The 21,793-nt window shown below is 51.3% G+C and overlaps 1 protein-coding gene across 1 annotated transcript in view; it reads left to right on the forward strand.

The window, feature by feature from the left end:
• The window catches only part of LOC138821206 (mucin-2-like), a 51,317-nt gene extending 30,645 nt beyond the window's left edge, over nt 1-20,672 (forward strand). The window contains exons 29-53 of the mRNA XM_070013299.1: nt 83-202; nt 1,039-1,175; nt 1,244-1,406; nt 1,476-1,625; nt 2,729-2,894; nt 3,564-3,736; nt 4,301-4,436; nt 5,730-5,803; nt 7,451-7,525; nt 7,685-7,775; nt 8,745-8,902; nt 10,211-10,264; nt 10,708-10,883; nt 11,072-11,389; nt 11,789-11,933; nt 12,587-12,727; nt 14,455-14,894; nt 15,458-15,513; nt 15,824-15,875; nt 16,733-16,966; nt 17,053-17,200; nt 17,878-18,020; nt 18,845-19,155; nt 19,951-20,304; nt 20,483-20,672. Of these exons, the coding sequence (XP_069869400.1) occupies nt 83-202; nt 1,039-1,175; nt 1,244-1,406; nt 1,476-1,625; nt 2,729-2,894; nt 3,564-3,736; nt 4,301-4,436; nt 5,730-5,803; nt 7,451-7,525; nt 7,685-7,775; nt 8,745-8,902; nt 10,211-10,264; nt 10,708-10,883; nt 11,072-11,389; nt 11,789-11,933; nt 12,587-12,727; nt 14,455-14,894; nt 15,458-15,513; nt 15,824-15,875; nt 16,733-16,966; nt 17,053-17,200; nt 17,878-18,020; nt 18,845-19,155; nt 19,951-20,304; nt 20,483-20,672 (4,205 nt within the window). The remainder of the gene's footprint in view (nt 1-82; nt 203-1,038; nt 1,176-1,243; nt 1,407-1,475; nt 1,626-2,728; nt 2,895-3,563; nt 3,737-4,300; nt 4,437-5,729; nt 5,804-7,450; nt 7,526-7,684; nt 7,776-8,744; nt 8,903-10,210; nt 10,265-10,707; nt 10,884-11,071; nt 11,390-11,788; nt 11,934-12,586; nt 12,728-14,454; nt 14,895-15,457; nt 15,514-15,823; nt 15,876-16,732; nt 16,967-17,052; nt 17,201-17,877; nt 18,021-18,844; nt 19,156-19,950; nt 20,305-20,482) is intronic.
• Nucleotides 20,673-21,793: the final 1,121 nt, after the last annotated feature.

Genomic DNA, 21,793 nt, shown 5'->3' on the forward strand with positions numbered 1-21,793 from the left:
AGTATCCAGACTCCAAAGATTCCAGTGCCCATACTGCCCAGATCCCAGTGTCCAATTATCCCCCAATGTCCACATTCCCCAGATCCCACTGTTCATAAACCCCCCAACCCAGAGTTCATACATCAAGTATACCAGTGTACAAACTCTCCAGGTAGCAGTGTCCACTCTCCCCAGATCCCATTGTCCACGCTCTCAGATACCTGTATGCACACTACCCACATTCTAGTGTGCCCACTTCTCTGATCCTAGGTTTTACACTCCCCATATCCCAGTGTCACTCTGCAAAGATTAGTGTCCCAACTCCCCATATCCAAGTATCCAGACTCCACAGATTGCAGTGTATACACTTCCCAGATCCAGGGTCCACACTCGCTCGATCCCAGTGTCAACAGTCCAAAGAGTACAGTGTCCAAACTCTCCACATCCCAGTATCCAGAATCCATAGATTCCACTGTACACATTCCCCAGAGTGCAGTGTGAAGACTCCCCAGATTCCAGTGTCCAAACCCGACAGAGCACAGTGTCCACACCCCACAGAGCAGTGTCCACACTCCCTAGATCACAATGTCCGTATTCTCCTGATCCCAATGTTCACACTCCCCTATCCCAGTGTACACATCTCCCGATCCCAGTGTCTACACTCCCCATATCCAAGAGTACACACTCCTAAGATAACAGTGTACACACTCCACAGATCCCAATGTCCACACTCCCCACATTCCAATGTTCAAACTCCTCGTATATCAGTGTAAAACTTCCCAGATCCCATGTCCACACTCCCAGATCCATGTGTCCACACTCGCCAGATCCCAGTGTCCACAATACACAGAGTCCAGTGTCCACATTCCCAACAACCCAGGATCCACATTGCCCACATCCAAGTGTCCACACTCCCAACAACACACTGTCCACATTGCTAATATTTCAGTGTCCACCCTCCCTATAACCGAGTCCACACTCTCAAGATCCCAGTGTCCACACTTCCCAGATCAGAGTATCCACACTCTCTATATCCCAGTCACATTCCCTTGATCCCAGTTTCCACACTCCCAGTGTCCACACTCCAAGATCCCTGTGTCCACATATCCCAGATCCCATTATCCACACTCTCCAGATCCCAGTATTCACATTCCCCTGATCCCAGTGCCCATACTCCCAGTGTCCACACTCCCCAGGTCCCAGTGTCCACACTCCCAGATCCCTGTGTACACTCTCCTCTGATCCCGGTGTCCATACTCCCCAGATCCTACTGACCACACTCCCAAGATCTAGTGTCCACAGTCCCCAGATCCCAATGTCCATACTCCCCAGATCCCAGTATTCACACTCTCCCTATACCAGTGTACAAAATCCCCAGATCCCAGGGTCCACAAACCCCAATACAGTGTCCACTCTCCAAGATCCCAGTGTGCACATTACCCAGAGTTCAGTGTGTACACTCCTTTATCCCAGGATCCACACTTCTCATATCCCAGTGTCCACATACCAGTATCCAGACTCCATAGATTCCAGTGTCCACATTGCCCAGATCCAGGGTCCATACTCCCCCAATCTCAGTGTCCACCCTCCCAAGATCCCAGTGTCCACACTCCCCATCTCTCAGCGTCCACAGCCCATGGACTCAAGTGTTCACATTACCAGATCTTAGTGTCCTCAGTAATCACAGCCCGGTGTTCACACTCCCGATCCCAGTGTAGACACTCCCCAGAGTGCAGTGTGCAGACTCCCCAGATGGCAGTGGCCATATCCCACAGAGCAGAATGTCCACACTCCCCAGATCCAATGTTCACACTCCCCAGATCCCAAGGTTAACACCCAAAAGAGTACAGTGTCCAACTCCTCATATTCCAATATCCAGATTACATAGATTCTAGTTTCCAAACTGCCCAGATCACATTGTCCACAATCAACAGATGCCAATGTCCCCACACCACACATCCCAGTGTTCACATTCCCCTGATCCCAGGGCACACACTCCCTTGTTCAGATTATTCACACTTCTCCTATCCCAGTGTCCACACTCCCAGATTCCTGTGTCCACACTCTCCAAATCCCAGTGTCCACACTCCTCACATCCCAGTGTCCACCAACCTAGATCCCAGTTTGCACACTACCCACAGTTCAGTGTGCCCACTTCTCTGTTCCCAGGTTCCACACTCCCCATATCCCAGTGTCAACACTGCAAACAGTACAGTGTCCCATCTCCCCATATCCTAGTATCCAGACTCCATAGATTGCAGTGTATACACTGCCCAAATCCCGAGTCCAAATTCCCCAGATCCCAGTGTCCACACTCCTCATGCTTCAGTGTCCACAGTGCATAGACACAAGTGTCCACATTCCCCAGATCTTAGTGTCCTCACTAATCAAAGTGCCCACACTCCCCAGATACCAGGGTACACACTCCCTAGAGTGCAGTGTGCTGACTTCCCAGATGCCAGTGGACACATCCCACAGGGCACAGTGTCCACACTCCCCAGATCACTGGGTGTACTTTCCTCAGACCCACTGTCCACACAACCAAATTCCCAGTGTCCACCCCACAGAACAGTGTCCACACTTCCTAGATTCCAGTGTGCACAGTCCCCAGACTCCAGTGTCCACACTCCACAGAGTACACCCTCCACACTCCCCACATCCCAGTGTCCACACTCCCCGGATCCCAATGTACACACTCCCCTGATCCCAGTGTCCACAATCCCCAGATCCCAGTGTCCATACTCCCCAGATCCAAGTGTCCAGACTTCCATGATCCAAGTGTCCAAACTGCCAGATCCCAGTGTCTATCCTCCCCAGATCCCAGTGTCCGCACCTCCAAAATCCCAGTGTCCAAACTCCCAACATCCCAGTGTCCACACTCCCAAGATCCCAGTGTTCACTGAACCCCAATCCAAGTAGGCACACTCCCCCTATCCCAGTGTCCACACTCCCCAGATTCCAGTGTCCACACTCCAGATCACAGTGTGCACATTACCCAGTGACCAGTGTGCACATTCCTCAAATCCCATGGTCCACACTCTCCATATCACAGTGTCCATACTCGAAATAGTAGCTTGTTCAAACTCTTCATATCCCAGTATCCAGACTCCATAGATTCAGAGATCCCAGTGTCCACACTCCTAGATTCCAATGTGCACACTCCTCAAAGTCCTGGGTGCACACCCCTCAGACTCCAATGACCTCACTCTCGAGATCCCAGTGTCCACACTCCCCAGATCCTAGTGTCCAAACAAGCAGATACCAGGGTGCACACTACTCAGAGTCCAATGTGCACACTCCTCAGATCCCAGTGTCCCCCCCTGCCCAGATCTCATTGACCACACTCCCAAGATCCTAGTGTCCACACTCCCCAGATCCTAGTGACCACATTCCAAAGATCTAGTATCCATACTCCCCAGATCCCAAGGTCCATACTCCCCAGATCCCAGTGTTCACACACTCCCTATACCAGTGTACAAACTCCCCAGATCCCAGTGCCCACACACCCCAAATCTAGTGTCCACCCTCCAAAGTCCCAGTGTGCACATTACCCAGAGTTGAGTATGTACACTCTTCTATCCCAGGATCCACACTTGTCATATCCCAGTGTCCTCATCCCAGTATCCAGACTCCATAGATCCCACTGTCCACACTGCCCAGATCCAGGGTCCACACTCCCCCAATCTCAGTGTCCACCCTGCCAAGATCCCAGTGTCCACACTCCCCATCTCTCAGCGTCCACAGCCCATGGACTCAAGTGTCCACATTACCAGATCTTAAGTGTCCTCAGTAATCACAGCCTGGTGTTCACACTCCCAGATACCAGTGTCCACACTCCCAGATACCAGTGTAGACACCCCCAGAGTGCAGTGTGCCGACTCCCCAGATGCTAGTGGCCATATCACACAGAGCACAATGTCCACTCTCCCCAGATCCAATGTTCACATTCCCCAGATCCCAGTGTACACACTACCCAGAATCCAGTGTGCACATTCCGCTGATCCCAGAGCCCACACTCCCCAGATTCCTGGGTGCATATTCCTTAGACCCACTTTCCACACAACCCAATTCCCAGTGTCCACACGCCACAGAGCACAGTGTCTTCACTCAGCAGAATCCAATGTTCTTACTCCCAAGATCCAAGTGTCCACAATAAACAAGGTCCAGTGTCCACACACTCCTGATACCTGTGTCCAAACTCTCCAGATCCAGTGCAGAGGATTCACAGAGTCCAGTGTCTACACTCCCAACACACTAGGATCCACATTGCCCAGATCCAAGTGTCCACATTCTCTAGATCCCAGTGTCCACACTCTCTCAGATCCCAGTCTCTACAGTCCACAGATCCGTGTCCACACCACCCAGATCCCAGTGTGCACACTCCTCTATCCCAGTGTCCACACTCCGAATATCCCAGTATCCACACTGCCAGATCCCCCAGTCCATACTTTCCAGATGTCAGTATCCAAACTCCCCAGATCCCAGTGTCCACACCTCCCAGATATCATTGTTCACACTCCCCAGAGTGCAGTGTCCATGCTCCCGAGATCTCTGTGTCCAGGTCCATACTCCCCAGAAAACAGTGTCCACACTACCCAGATGCCACTGTCCACACTCCCAGACCCCCGTGTCTACACTTTCCAGATCACAGTGTCAAAACTCCCCAGATCCCATTGCCCACTCACCCAGATCCCAGTGTCCATACTACCCAGAGTTCAGTGTGCACAATCCTGTAATACCAGGTTCCACACTCCCCATATCCCAGTGTCAAAATGCCAAAGAGTAGTACAGTGTATAAAATCCCCACATCCCAATATCCAGAATCCATAGATTCCAGTGTCCACACTGCCCAGATCCCAGTGTCCATAAACTTCACACTCTAGATTCCATAGATTCCAATGTCCACACTCCCCAGATCTCAATGTGCACACTCTCAAGATGCCAGTGTTCATACTCCCCAATCCAGAATTAATACTCCCCCTATCCCAGTGTTCAAACTCCCCAGATCCCATTGTGCACTCTCCCCCTATCCCAGGGTCCACTCTGGCCTGATCCCAGTATCCACACTCACAGATCTTCTAGTCCACACATTCCAGATCCCAGTATCCACACTCCCCAGCTATCAGTGTCCACATTCCCAAGATCCCAGTGTCCCCACTCCCGAGATCCCACACTCCCTAGATCCCAGTGTCCACAATCCCAAGATCCTAGTGTTCACACTCCCAAGATCTCAGTGTCCATATTAGTCAATTGCAAGTGTCCACACTACCCAGTTCCCAGTGTCCACAATCCCCAGATCCCTGTGTCCACACTCCCAGATCTCTTTCTTCTCACTCTTTAGATCCTAATGTCCACAGTCCTCAGATCCCAGTGTGCACAATCCCCCTATTCCAGTTTCCAAACTCCATAGAACTCATTGTCCACACTACTAGATTCCTGTGTCCACACTCTCCAGATCTCAGTGTCCACACTCCTCAGATCCCAGTGTGCACACTCCTCTGAGCCCAGGTTCCACACTCCCTATATCCCAATGTTAACAACCAAAAGAGTACAGTGTCCAAACACCCCACACCCCAATATCCTGACTCCATAGATTCCAGTGTCCACAATGCCCAGATCACAGTGTCCACACTCCCCAGATGCCAATATCCCCACACCACAAATCCTAGTGTTCACATTCCCCCATCCCAGGGTACATACTCCCCAATCCCATTGTTCACACTCCCGCTTATCCGTTTCCACAATCCCAGATTCCTGTGTCCACACTTTCCCGATCCCAGTGTCCACACTCCTCAGATCCCAGTGTCCACCAAGCCAGATCCCAGTGAGCACACTACCCAGAGTCCAGCGTGCACACTCCTCTGATCCCAGGTTCCACACTCCCCATATCAAATGTTAGACCCAAAAGAGTACAATGTCCAAACTCCCTACACCCGAATATCCAGACTCCATAGGTTTCAGTGTCCACACTGCCCAGATCACAGTGTCCACACTCACCATATCCCAGTGTGAACAATCCCCCATCCAGTTTCCAACTCCAGAGTTCCCAGTGTCCACACTCCCAGATCCCCATGTCCACACACTCCAAATCACAGTGTCCAAACTACTCAGGATCCCATGGTGTACCTTCCCAGATCCCTGTATCCACACAATCCAGAGTCCAGTGTGCACAGTCCTATAATTCCTTTTTCCACACTCTCCATATCCAAGTGTCAACACTCCAAAGAAAACAGTGTGCAAACTCCCAACATCCCAGCATCCAGACTCCAAAGATTCCAGTGCCCCACTGCCCAGATCCCAGTGTCCAATTTCCCAGAACCCAATGTCCACATTCCCCAGATCCCAGTGTTCAAACTTCCCCCAACCCAGAGTTCACAACCCCTTATACCAGTGTCCAAACTCCACTGGTACCAGTGTCCACTCTCCCCAGATCCCAGTGTCCACACTCAGATTTCAGGATTCACACTCCCTCAATCTCAGTGAGCACATTCCTCCAATTCCAGTGTCCACCCTCTCAGATCCTAGTGTCCACCCTCTCAGATCACAGTGTGCACACTACCCACAGTCCAGTGTGCCCACTTCTCTGATCCCAGGTCCCACACTCCCCATATCCCAGTGTCAACACGGCAAATAGTACAGTGTCCCAACTCCCCACACCCCAGTATCCAGACTCCATAAATTGCAGTGTATACAAAATCCTGATCTAGGGTCCATACTCCCCAGATTCCAGTGTCCACACTCCCTACATCCCATTGTCCACACTCCCCATGCTTCAGTGTCCACAGTGCATGGACTCAGGTGCCCACATTCTCAAGATCTTAGTGTCTTCACTAATCACAGTGTCCACACATCCCAGACACCAGTGTCCACACTCCGCAGAGTGTAGTGTTCAGACGCCCCAGATGCCAGTGGCCACACCCAACAGAGCACAGTGTCCACACTCCCCAGATCCAATGTGCATAATACCCAGATCCAGTGGCCACACTGCTCCGATACCAGTGTACACACTACCCAGAGTCCAGTGTGTACACGTCTCTGATCTTAGGGTCCACACTCCCCAGATCCCTAGGTGCACTTTCCTCAGACCCACTGTCCATAGATCCCAATTCCCAGTGTCCAAACTCCACCAAGCAATGTCAACACTTCCCAGACTCCAGTGTATTCACTACCAAGATCCCACTGTCCATAATCCACAGAGTCCATTGTCCACATTCCCCAGATGCCAATATACACACTCCCTAGATCCCATTGTGCACAGTCCCCAGACTCCAGTGTCCACACTCCAAAGAGTACACCCTCCACTCTCCCCACATCCCGGTGCCCACACTCCATGGATCTCAATGTTCACACTCCCCTGATCCCAGTGTTCACAATTCCCAGATCCCAGTGTCCATACTCCCCAGATCTAAGTGTGCAGACTTCCCTGAGCCCAGTGTCCAAACTGCCCGATCCCAGTGTTCATACTCCCTAGTTCCCAGTGTCCACACCGCCAAGATCCCAGTGTCCATACTACCAAGATCCCAGTATTCACAGAACCCCGATCCAAGTGGGAGCACTCCCCCAATCCGTGTCCACACTCCCAAGATCCCAGTGTCCACACTTCCCAGATCCCAGTGTCCAAACTCCCCAGATCCCAGTGTCCATACTCCCCAGATCTAAGTGTCCAGACTTCCCTGATACCAGTGTCCAAACTGCCCAATCCCAGTGTCCATACTCCCTAGTTCCCAGTGTCCACACCCCCAAGATCCCAGTGTCCACACTACCAAGATTCCAGTGTTCACAACACCCCGATCCAAGTGGGTACATTCCCCCTATCCCAGTGTCCACATTCCCCAGATCCCAATGTCCACACTCCCCAGATCCCAGTGTTCACTCTCTCCCTATACCAGTGTACAAACTACCCAGCCCCAAGTGTCCACACACCCCAAACCCAGTGTCCACCCTCCAAGGTGCCAGTATAGACAATACAAAGAGTTCAGAGTGTACACTCTTCTATCCCAGGATCCACACTTCTCATATCTCAGTGTCCACATCAAAGTATCCAGACTCCATAGATTCCTGTGTCTCCACCCCCCAGATCCAGGTTTCACACTCCACCGATCTCAGTGTCCACCCTCCCAAAACCCCAGTGTCCAAATTCCCCATGTCTCAGTGTCCACAGTCCTTGGACTCAAGTGTCCACATTACCAGATCTTAGTGTCCTCAGTAATCAGAGTCCGGCGATCACACTCCCAGATATCAGTGTCCACACTCCCCAATACCAGTGTAGACACTCCCCAGTGCAGTGTTCAGACTCCCCAGATGCCAGTGGCCATATCTCACAGAGCACAATGTCCACTTTCCCCAGATCCAATGTTCACACTCCCTAGATCCCAATGTGCACACTACCCAGAGTCCAGTGTGCACACTTCTCTGATCCCAGAGTCTACACTCCCCAGATTCTTGGGTGCACATTCCTCAGACCCAGTTTCCACACAACCCAATTCCCAGTGTCCACACACCACAGAGCACAGTCTCCGCACTCAGCAGAGTTCAATGTTCTTACTCCCAAGATCCCAGTGTCCACAATCCAAAAGATTCAGTGTACACACTACCCCGATTCCAGTGTTCAAACTCTCCAGATCCCAGTGTCCACGATTCACAGAGTCCGGTGTCTACACTCCCAACAGCCTAGGATCCACATTGCCCAGATACAAGTGTCCACAGTCCACAGAGCCCAGTGACCACACTGCCCAGATCCCATTGTGTGCACTCCCCTATCCCAGTATCCACATTCCCAAGATCCCAGTATCCACACTGCTAGATCCCCAAGTCCACACTCTCCAGATCTCAGTATCCACACTCCCCAGATCCCAGTGTCCACACTTCCAAGATATCATTGTTCACACTCCCCAGAGTCCAGTGTTCACATTGCCTGATACCAGTGCCCACACTCCCCAGATTACAGTGTCTGTACTCACCAGAACCCAGTGTCTACACTCCCCAGGTCCTAGTGTCCAAACTGCTAGATAACAAGGAGCACAGTACTCGGAGTCCAATGTGCACTGTCCTAAGATCCCAGGGTCTATACTTCCCATATCTCAGTGTCAACACTCCAAAGGTTACAGTGTCCAAACTCCCCACTTTCCAGTATCCAGACTCCATAGAGTCCAGTGTGCACATGCCCCAGTTCCCAGTGTCCACATTCCCAGACCTCTGTGTCCACACTCTCCAAACCACACTGTCTAATCTCCCCAGATCCCATTTTCCACCCACCCAGATCCCAGTGTCCAAACTACCCAGATTTCAGTGTGCACACTCCTGTAACAGGTTCCACACTCCCCATATCCCAGTGTCAACACTACAAATAGTAGTACAGTGTATAAAATCCCCACATTCCAGTGTCCTGAATCCAAGGATTCCAGTGTCCACACTGCCCAGATCCCAGCGTCCATACTCCTTACACCCCAGATTCCATAGATTCTAGTGTCCACACTCTCCAGATCTCAATGTGCACACTCCCAAGATCCCAGTGCACATACTCCCCACATCCAGAGTTAATACTCCTCTTTCCCAGTATCCACATTCCCCAGATATCAGTGTCACCATTCCCAAGATCCCAGTGTCCCCACTCCCGAGATCCCAGTGTCCACACTCCCTAGATCCCAGTGTCCATAATCCCAAGATCCTAGTTTTCACACACCCATGATCCCATTGTCCACATTACCCAATTCCAAGTGTCCACACTCCCCAGATACCAGTGTCCACACTCCTAGATCTCCATGTTCTCACTCTCCAGATCCCAGTGTCCACACTCCCCAGATCCCAGTGTGCACAATCCCCCTATTCCAGTTTCCAAACTCCATAGATCCCACTGTACACACTCCCAGTTACCCGTGTCCACCCTCTCCATATCCCAGTGCTCACCCTCCTACATCCCAGTGTTCCCACGACCCAGAGGCCAGTGTGCACCCTCCTCTGATCCCAGGATCCATAGTCCCCATATCCCAGTGTCAACATTCCAAAGAATATAGTGTCCAAACCCCCCACATCCCAGTATCTACACTCCCTAGATTCCAGTGTCCACACTGCCCAAATCCCAGTGTCCACCCTCCCAAGATCCCAGTGTCCACACTCTCCATGCTTCAATGTCCACAGTGCATGTACTCAAGTGTCCACATTCCCCAGATCTTAGTGACCTCACTAATCACAGTGTCTTCACTCCCCTGATAACATTATCCACACTACCCAGACTTCAGTGTGCAGAATCCCCAGATGCTGGTGTCCACACCCCATCGAGCACAGTGTACATACTCCCCAGATCTAATGTTCACACTTCCCATATCCCAGTGTCCACACTGCTCAGATCCCAATCTGCACATTTTCCAGAGTCCAGTGTGCACACTCTTCTGAACCCAGGGTCCACACTACCAAGATCCCAGGGTGCACACTCCTCAGATCCAGTTTACACACAACCCAATTCCCAGTGTGCATACTACCCAGAGTCCAGTGTGCACACTCCTGTGATCCCAGGTTCCACACCCCCCATATCACAATGTTAACACCCAAAAGAGTACAGTGTCCAAACTACCCACAGCCCAATATACAGACTCCATAGATTCCAGTGTCCACAGTGTCCACACTCCCCAGATGACAATGACCTCACACTACAGATCCCAGTGTTCACATTTCCCTGATCCCAGGGTACACACTCGCCAGTTCCCATTGTTCATACTCCCTCTATCCCAGTGTTCACACTCCCAGACCCCCATGACCACACTCTCTACATCTCAGTTTCCACACTCTTCAGATCTCAATGTCCACCAACCCAGATCCCAGTAGGCACACTATCCAGAGTCCAGTGTGCACACTCCTCTGATCCCAGGTTCCACACTCCCCGTATCCCCGTGTCAACACTCCAAAGCGTAAAGTGTCCAAACTCCCCATATCCCTGTATCCAGACTCCATAGATTCCAGTGTCCACACTGCCCAGAAACCAGTGTCTAAACTCCCCAGATCCCAGTGTGCACAACACCAATATTCCAGTTTCCAACTCCACAGATTCCAGTGTCCACACTCCCATATTCCCATGTCCACACTCTCTAATTCACAGTGTCCAAACTCCCCGGATCCCATTGTGTACCCTCCCATATCCCTGTATCCACACTATCTAGAGTCCAGTGTGCACACTCCTATAATCCCAGGTTCCACACTCCCCATATCCAAGTGTCAAACTCCAAGGAAACCAGGGTGCAAACTCCCCACATCCCAGTATCCAGACTCCAAAGATTCCAGTGCCCACACTGCCCAGATCCCAGTGTCCAATTCCCCAGATCCCAATATCCACATTCCCCAGATCCCTCTGTTCATCCTCCCCCCAAATCCGAGTTCATACATCCCCTATACCAGTGTCCATACTCCCCAGATACCTGTGACCACACTGCTTAGATTTCAGGATTCCATCCCAGGGATCACATTCCCCCTATCCCAGTGTACGCACTGCCCATATGCCAGTGTCCACACTCCACAGATACCAGTGTCCACCCTCCCAGATCACAGTGTGCACACTACCTACAGTCCAGTGTGCCCACTTCTCTGATCCCAGGTTCAACACTCCCCATATCCAAGTGCAAAACTGCAAAGAGTACAGTGTCCCAACTCCCCATATCCCAGTATCCAGACTCCATAGATTGCAGTGTATACACTACCCAGATCCAGGTTCCACACTCCCCCGATCCCAGTGTCCACACACCCCATGCTTCAGTGTTCATAGTGTCCACATTCCCCAGATCTTAGTGTCTGCACTAATCGCAATGTCCACACTCCTCAGATACCAGTGTCCACACTCCTGAGAGTACAGTGTGCAGACTTCCTAGATGCCAGTGGCCACACCCCACAGAGCACAGTGTCCACAGTCCCAGAATCCAATGTGTACAATACCCAGATCCCAGTCGCCACACTGCTCAGATACCAGGGTACACACTACTCAGAGTCCAGTGTGCACACTCCTCTGATCCTAGGGTCCACATTCTCCAGATCCCTGGGTGCACTTTCCTCACACCCATTGTCCATACAACCCAATTCCCAGTGTCCACACCCAACAGAGCAGTGTCCACACTCCCCAGAGTCCAGTGTCCTCACTACCAAGATCTCAGTGTCCATAATCCAGAGTCCATTGTCCACATTCCCCAGATACCACTGTCCACACTCCCTAGATTCCATTGTGCACAGTTCCCAGACTCCACTGTCCACACTCCACAGAGTACACTCTCCACACTCCCCACATCCCGGTGTCCACACTCCCCGATCCCAATGTTCACACTCCCTCGATCCCAGTGTTCACCATCCTCAGATCCCAGTGTCCATACTCCCCAGATCTACGTGTCCAGACTTCCCTGATCCCAGTTTCCACACTGCCAGATCCCAGTGTCTACACTACCCAGATCCCAGTGTCCACACACCCAAGATCCCAGTGTGGACATTCCCAACATCTCAGTGGCCATACTCCCAAGATCCCAGTGTCCACATTCCCAAGATTCCAGTGTCCACACTCCCAAGATACCAGTGTTCAAAGAACCCCCTTCCAAGTGGGCACATTTCCCCTAATCCCAGTGTCCACACTCCCCAGATCCCAGTGTCCACACTCCCCAGATCCCTGTGTCCACACTCCTAGATCAGTGTGCACACTCCTCAAATCTCATGGTCCACACTCCCCATATCACAGTGTCCACAGTCGAAAGAATAGAGTGTCCAAACTCCTCATATCCCAGTATCCAGAATCCATAGATTCAGAGATCCCAGTGTCCACACTCCTAGATCCCAAAGTGCATATTCCTCAGAGTCCAGGGTGCACACTCCTCAGAGTCCAATGTCCTCAGTCCCAAGATCACAGTGTTCACACTCCCCAGATCCTAGTGTCCAAACAAGCAGATCCCAGGGTGCACACTACTCAGAGTCCAATGTACACACTCCTCAGATCCCAGGGTCCATACTCCCTATATCTCAGTGTCAACATTCCAAAGGTTACAGTGTTCAAATTCCGCAATTCTCAGTATTCAGTCTACATAGACTCCAATGAGCACACTCCCCAGATCCCAGTGTCCAAACTAACCCATTCCCATTGACCACACTCCGAAGATCCCAGTGTCCACAGTCCCCATTTCCCAGTGTCTAATTTCCAAGATCCCAGTGTCCACACTCCCCAGATCCCAAAGTCTACACTCCCCTGATACTAGTGTCCACACTCCCAACATACCAGTGTACAAATCTCCAGATCCCAATGTCCAAACTCCCAGAACCCCATGTCCACACTCTCCAGATCCCAGTGTCCACACTCCTCAGATCCCAGTGTGCATGCTACCGACAGTCCAGTGTGCACACTTCTCTGATCCCCGGTTCCACACTCCCCATATCCCAGTGTCAACACTCCAAAGAGTTCAGTTTCCAAACTCCCCACATCATAGTATCCAAACTCCATAGATTCCACTGTCCACACTTCCCAGATCCGGAATCAACACTCTCCAGAGTGCAGTATGAAGACTCCCCAGATGCCAGTGTCCACACCCCACAGAGCATAGTGTCCACACCACAGAGATGTGTCCACACTCAGCAGAGTCCAATGTTCTTACTCTCAAGATCCCAGTGCTCAAAATCCACAAAGTCCAGTGTCCATACTCACCAGATACCAATGTGAAAACTCTCCAGATTCCAGTGTCCACGATTCATAGAGTCCTGTGTCTACACTCCCAACATCCTAGGATCCACACTGCACAGATCCAAGTGTCCTCACTCCCAAGACCCCAGTTTCCACACTCCCCAGATCCCAGTGTCTACACTTCCCAGATATCATTGTTCACACTCCACAGGGTCCAGTGTCCACATTCCCTAGATGCCAGTGTCCACACTCCCCAGATTCCATTGTCTATACTCCCCAGAACCTAATGTCCACACTCCCCAGATCTCTGTGTCCACGGTCTTCAGAGCCCAGTGTCCATACTCCCCAGAAAACAGTGTCCAAACTACCCAGATGCCAGTGTCCACACTCCCAGACTCCTGTGTCCACACTTGCCAAATCACAGTTTCCAATCTCCCCAGATCCCATTGTCCACTCACCCAGATCCCAGTGTCCATACTACCCAGAGTTCAGTGTGTACACTCCTGTAATCCCAGGTTCCACACTCCCCATATCCCAGTGTCAAAAATCCAGAGTAGTACAGTGTATAAAATCCCACAGCCCAGTATCCAGAATCCATAGATTCCAGTGTCCAAACTGCCCAGATCCTAGTGTCCATAATCCCCACACCCCAGATTCCATAGATTCCAGTGTCCACACTCTCCAGATTTCAATCTCCACACTCCCCAGATCCCAGTGTTCATACTCCCACACCCAGAGTTAATACTCCCCTTATCCCAGTGTCCAAATTACCAGATCCCACTGTGCATTCTCCCTCTATCCCAGTGTCCCCACTGCCCTGATCCCAGTATCCACACTCCCAGATCCCGGAGTCCACACTTTCCAGATCCCAGTATCCACACTCCCCACATATCACCGTCCCCATTCCCAAGATCCCAGTGTCCCCACTCCCGAGATCCCAGTGTCCACACTCCCCAGATCCAAATGTCCACAATCCCAAGATCCTAGTGTTCAGACTCCCAAGATCCCAGTGTCAACATTACTCAATTGCAAGTGTCCACACTCCCCAGATGCCAGTGTCCACAATCCCCAGATCCCAGTGTCCACACTCCCAGATCTCTGTATTCTCACTCTCCAGATCCCAGTGTGCACAATCCCCCTATTTCAGTTTCCAAACTCCATAGAACTCACTGTCCACACTCCTAGATTCCTGGATCCACCAGCTCCAGATCCCAATGTCCACACTCCCCAGATCCCAGTGTCCACCAACCCAGATCCCAGTGTGCATTCTACCCAGAGTCCAGTGTGCACACTCCTCTGATCCCAGGTTCCACACTCCCCATATCCCAATGTTAACACCCCAAAGACTGAAGTGTCCAAACACCCCACATCCCAATATCCTGACTCCATAGATTCCAGTGTCTACAGTGCCCAGATAACAGTGTCCACATTCCCCAGATGCCAATATCCCCACACCACATATCCCAGTGTTCACATTCCCCCGACCCCAGAGAACATAATCCCCAATCCCATTGTTCACGCTCCCGCTATCACAGTGTCCACAATCCCAGATTCCTATGTCCACACTTTCCCGATCCCAGTGTCCACACTCCTCAGATCCCAGTGTCCACCAAGCCAGATCCCATGAGTACACTACCCAGAGTCCAGTGTGCAAACTCCTCTGATCCCAGGTTCCATACTCCCTATATCCAAATGTTAACACCCAAAAGAGTACAATGTCCAAACTCCCTACATCCCAATATCCAGACTCCATAGATTCCAGGGTCCACACTCCCCAGATCGCAGTGTGCACAATCCTCCTCTTCCAGTTTCCAACTCCATAGATCCCTGTGTCCACACTTCCAGATCCCCATGTCCACACTCTCCAAATCACAGTGTCCAAACTCCCCGGATTCCATGGTGTACCCTCCCAGATCCCTTTATCCACACATTCCAGAGTCCAGTGCGCACAGTCCTATAATTCCAGGTTCCACACTCCCCATATCCAAGTGTCAACACTCCAAAGAAAACAGTGTGCAAACTCCCCACATCCCAGTATCCAGACTCCAAAGATTCCAGTGCCCACACTGCCCAGATCCCAGTGCCCAATTCCCCAAATCCCAATGTCCAAATTTCCCAGATCCCAGTGGTCATATTCCCCCCAACCCAGACTTCACACACCCCCTTTACCAGTGTCCAAACTCCACAGGCACCTGTGTCCACACTCCCCAGATACCAGTGTCCACACTTCTCAGATTTCAGGATTCACAATCCCTTGATCCCAGTGAGCACATTCCCCCTATCCCAGTGTACATACTCCCCAGATCCCAGTGTCCACCCTCTCACATCTCAGTGTGCACACTGCACACAGTTCAGTGTACCCACTTCTCTGATCCCAGGTCCCACAGTCCCCATATCCCAGTGTCAACACTGCAAATAGTACAGTGTTCCAACTCCCTATATCCCAGTTTTCAGAGTCCATAAATTTCAGTGTAAAGAATGTCCTGATCTAGGGTCCACACTTCCTAGATCCCATTGTCCACACTCTCCAAGCTTCAGTGTCCACAGTGCATGGAATCACGTGTCCACATTCCCAAGATCTTAATGTCCTCACTAATCACAGTGTCCACACTCCCCAGAGTGCAGTGTGCAGACTCTCCAGATGACAGTGGCCACACCCTACAGAGCACAGTGTCCACACTCCCCAGATCCAATGTGCACAATACCCAGATCCCAGTTGCCACATTGCTCAGATACCAGTGTACACATTACACAGAGTCCAGTGTGCACACTCCTCTGATCCTAGGGTCCACACTCCCTAGATCCATGGGTGCACTTTCCTCAGACACACTGTCCACACAACCCAATTCCCAGTGTCCAAACTCCACAGAGCAGTTTCTACACTCCCTAGACTCCAGTGTTCTAACTACCAAGATCCCACTATCCATAATCCACAGAGTCCATTGTCAACATTCCCCAGACTCCAGTGTCCACACTCCCTAGATCCCAGTGTCCCCAGTACCCAGATTCCAGTGTCCACACTCCACAGAGTTCACCCTCCACACTCCCCACATCCCGATGTCCACACTCCCTGGATCTCAATGTTCACACTCCCCTGATCCCAGTGTTCACAATCCCCAGATCCCAGTGTCCATACTCCCCAGATCTAAGTGTCCAGACTTCCCTGATACCAGTGTCCAAACTGCCCGATCCCATGATCCACACTCCATAGTTCCCAGTGTCCACACCTCCAAGATCCCAGTGTCCACACTACCAAGATCCCAGTGTTCACAGAACCCCGATCCTAGTGGGCACACTCCCCAGATCCCAGTGTCCACACTCCCCAAATCCCAGTGTCCACACTCCCAGATCACGGTGTGCACATTACCCAGACACCAGTGTGCACACTCCTCAAATTCCATTGTCCACACTCCTTATATCACATTGTCCGCACTCAAAAGAATATTGTGTCCAAACTCCTCATATCCCAGTATCCAGACTCCATAGATTCAGAGATCCCAGTGTCCACCCTCCTAGATACCAATGTGTACATCCTCAGAGTCCAGGGTGCACACTCCTCAGAGTCCAATGTCCTTACTCCCAAGATCCGTGTGTCCACACTCCCCAGATCCTAGTGTCCAAACTCCCAGTTCCCACGGGGACAGGGAACTCAGAGTCCGATGTGCACACTCCTCAGATCCCAGGGTCCATACTCCCCATATCTCAGTGTCAAACTCCAAAGATTACAGTGTCCAAACTCCCCACCTTCCAGTATCCAGACTCCATAGATTCCATTGTGCACACTACCCAGATCCCAGTGTCCACATTCCCCTTTCCCATTGACCACACTCCCAAGATCCCAGTGTCCACAGTCACATTTCCCCGTGTCCAATTTTCCAAGATCCCAGTTCCCACACTCCCCAGATCCCAATGTCCACACTCTCCAGAGTGTAGTGTGCAGACTCCCCAGATGCCAGTGTCCACAGCTCAAAGAGCAGTGTCCACACTCCAAAGATCCAATGTGCACAATACCCAGATCCCAGTGGCTACACTGCTCAGATACCAGTGAACACAGTACCCAGATTCCAGTGTGCACACTTCTTTGATCCTAGGATCCACACTCTCCAGATGCCTGGGTGCACTTTCTTCAGACCTACTGTGTAAACAACCCAATTCCCAGTGTCCACACCCCACAGAGCAGTGTTCACACTAACCAGAGTCCAGTGTCCTCACTACCAAGATCCCAGTGTCTATGATCCACAGAGTCCATTGTCCACATTCCCCAGATACCAGTGTCCACACTCCCAAGATCCCAGTGTTCACAGAACACCAATCCAAGTGGGCACACTCCCCCTATAACAGTGTCCACACTCCCCAGATCCCAGTGTCCACACTCCCCAGATCCCAGTGTTCACACTCCCAGATCACAGTGTGCACATTACCCAGAGACAAGTGTGCACACTCCTCAAATCCCAATGTCCACACTCCCCATATCACAGTGTCCACACTTGAAAGAGTAGAGTGTCCAAACTCCTCATATCCCAGCATCCAGACTCCATAGATTCAGAGATTCCAGTGTCCACACTCCTAGATCCCAATGTGCACACTCCTTAGAGTCCAGGGTGCATACTCCTCAGAGTCCAATGTCCTCACTCCCGAGATCCAAGTGTCCACATTCCCCAAATCATACTGTCAAAACTCTCAGATCCCAGGGTGCACACTACTCAGAGTCCAATATGCACTCTCTTCTGATCCCAGGGTCCATACTCCTCATATCTCAGTGTCAACACTCCAAAAGTTACAGTGTCCAAACTCCCCACTTCCCAATATCCAGACACCATAGACTCCAGTGTGCACACTCCCAAGTTCCCAATGTTCAATCTCCCCTGTTCGCAGTGTACACACTCCCTCGATCCCACTGTCCACACTCCCAAGTTTCCAGTGTCCACACTCCCCAGATCCTAATGACCACACTCTCAAGATCTAGTGTCCACACTCCCCAGATCCCAATGTCCATACTCCCCAGATCCCAGTGTTCAAACTCTCCCTATACCAGTGTACAAACTCCCCAGATTCCAGTATACACACAATCAAAACCCAGTGTTCACCCTCCAAGGTCCAAGTTTAGACAATACCAAGATTTCAGTGTGTCCACTCCTCTATCCAAGGATCCACACTTCTCAAATCCCAGTGTAAACATCCTAGTATCCAAACTCCATAAATTCCAGTGTCTACACCCCCCCCCCGATCCAGGTTCCACACTCCCCCGATTTCAGTGTCCACCCTCCCAAGATCCTAGTGTCCAAATTCCCCATGTCTCAGTGTCCACAGTCCAGGACTCAAATGACCATATTACCAGATCTTAGTGTCCTCAGTAATCACAGTGCGATGTCCACACTCCCAGATACCAGTGTACACACTCCCAAGATGCCAGTGTCCACACTCCCCAGATTCCAGTATCCACACCCTCCAGATCCCAGTGCTCACATTCCCCTGATCCCAGTGTCCACACTCCCAGTATCCACACTCCCCAGGTCCCAGTGTCCACACTCCCAGATCCCTGTGTAAACTCTCCTCTGATCCCAGTGTCTCCATTCCCCAGATCCCATTGAAAACACTCGCAAGATTCCAATGTCCACACTCCCCAGATCCTAGTGACCACACTCCCAAGATCTAGTGTCCACACTCCCCAGATCAAAATGTCCATACTTCCCAGATCCCAGTGTTCAAACTCTGCCTATACCAGTGTACAAACTCCCTAGATCCCAGTGTCCACACACCCCGAATCCAGTGTCCACCTTCCAAGATCCCAGTGTGCTCATTACCCAGAATTCAGTGTGTACATTCCTCTATCCCAGGATCCACATTTCTCATATCCCTGTGCCCACATCACAGTGTCCAGACTCCCATAGATTCCAGTGTCCACACTGCCCAGATCCAGAGACCACACTCCCATGAACTCAGTGTCCACATTTCCAAGATTCCAGTGTCCAAACTCCCCATGCCTCAGTGTCCACAGTCCATGGACTCTAATGTCCACATTACCAGATCTTAATGTCCTCAGTAATCACAGTCCAATGTCCACACTCCCAGGTACCAGTGTCCACACTCACAGATACCAGTGTACACACTCCCCAGATTGCAATATACAGACTCCCCAGATGCCAGTGGCCATATCCCACAGAGCACACTCCCCAGATCCATTGTTCACACTCCCCAGATCCCAGTGTGCACACTACCCAGATTCCATTGTGCACACTCCTCTGATCCCAGAGTTCACACTCCCCAGATTCCTGGATGCACATTCCTCAGACCCAGTTTCCACACATCCCAACTCCCAGTGTCCACACTCCCCACAGAGAACAGTGTCCACATTCAGCAGAGTCCAATGCTCTTACTCCCAAGAAACCAGTGTCCAAAATCCAGAAGTTCCAGTGTCCACACTCCACAGATACCAGTGTCCATACTCTCCAGATTCCAGTGTCCATGATTCACAGAGTCCAGTGTCACACTCCCAACATCCTAGGAACCACATTGCTCAGATCCAAGATCCCAGTGTCCACACTCTCCAGATCCCAGTGTCCACAGTCCACAGATTCCAGTGTCCACACTCCCCAGATACCTGTGTGCACATTCCCCTATCCTAGTGTCCACACTCCCAAGATCCCAGTTTCTACTTGCCAGATCCCTGAGTCCACACTCTCCAGATCTCGGTATCTACATTCCTTAGATCCTAGTGTCCACACTTCCCAGATATCATTGTTCACACTCCCCAGAGTCCAGTGTCCACATTCTCTAAATCCCAGTGTCCACACTCCCCAAATTCCAGTGTCTATAGTCCCCAGAACCCAGTGTCCACACTCCCTTGATCTCAGTGTCTGCATTCTCCAGAGCCAAGTGTCCATACTCCCCAGAAAACAGTGTCCACACTATCCACATTCCACACTTCCCATATCACAGTGTCAACACTCCAAAGAGTAGTACACTGTCCAAACTCCCAACTTCCCAATATCCAGACTCCATAGACTCCATTGTGCACACTCCCCAGATCCCAGTGTCCACACTCCCCCATTTCCATTGACCACACTCCCAAGATCCCAGTGTCCACAGTCCCCATTTCCCAGTCTCCACACTTCCCAGATGCCAGTGTCCACACTCCACAGATCCCAGTGTCCACTCTCTCAGGTCCCAGTGTACACACTACCCACAGTCCAGTGTGCCCACTTGTCTGATCCCGGGTTCCACACTCCCCATATCCCAGTGTCATCACTGCAGAGTACAGTGTCCCAACTCCCAAAATCCCAGCATCCAGACTCCATAGATTGCAGTGTATACACTGTCCAGATCCAGGTTCCACAATACCCTGATCCCAGTGTCCACCCTCCCCAGATCCCAGTGACCATGCTCCCCACGCTTCAGTGTCCACAGTGCATGGATTCACGTGTCCACCTTCCCCAGATCTTAGTGTCCTTACTAATCACAGTGTCCAAACTCCCCAGATACCAGTGTCCACACTACCAATAGTACAGTGTGCAGATTCCCCAGATGCCTGTGTCCACACCCCACAAAGCACTGATCCAAAGTGCACAATACACAGATCCCAGTGGCCATACTCCCCAGATCCCAATGTCCACACTCCCCCGATACTAGTATACACACTCCCCCTATAACAGTGTACAAATCCCCAGATTCAAATGTCCACACACAGAACCCCATGCCCACACTCTCCATATCCCAGTGTCCACATTCCTCAGAACCCAGTGTGAACATTACCAACAGTCCTGTATCCACACTTCTTTAATCCCAGGTTCCACATTCCCCATATCCCAATGTCAACACTCCAAAGAGTACAGTGTCCAAAATCCCCACATCCCAGTAGGAAGATTCCATAGATTCCACTGTCCACACTGCCCAGATCTGGAGTGAACAGTGCCCAGAGTGCAATGTGAGGATTCCCCAGATGCCGGTGTCCACAGCCCATAGAGCACAGTGTCCACACCCACACCCTAACCTTCACCCTGACCCAAAACAGTCACCCTCACCCAAACCCTCATCCTAAACCTACCCCTCACCCACACCCTAGGCCTCAAACTCACCCGAACATTCACCCTCACCCTAACCCTCACCTGCACCCTAAACATCACCCTAACCTTAACCCTGACCCTAACTCTAAACCTAACCCTCACCCTAACCCTAACCCTC

The sequence above is a fragment of the Dipodomys merriami genome, unplaced genomic scaffold (assembly GCF_024711535.1).
Source record: "Dipodomys merriami isolate MVZ:Mamm:240054 unplaced genomic scaffold, mDipMer1.0.p SCAF_90, whole genome shotgun sequence".
In the NCBI taxonomy this organism is placed as follows: domain Eukaryota; kingdom Metazoa; phylum Chordata; class Mammalia; order Rodentia; family Heteromyidae; genus Dipodomys; species Dipodomys merriami.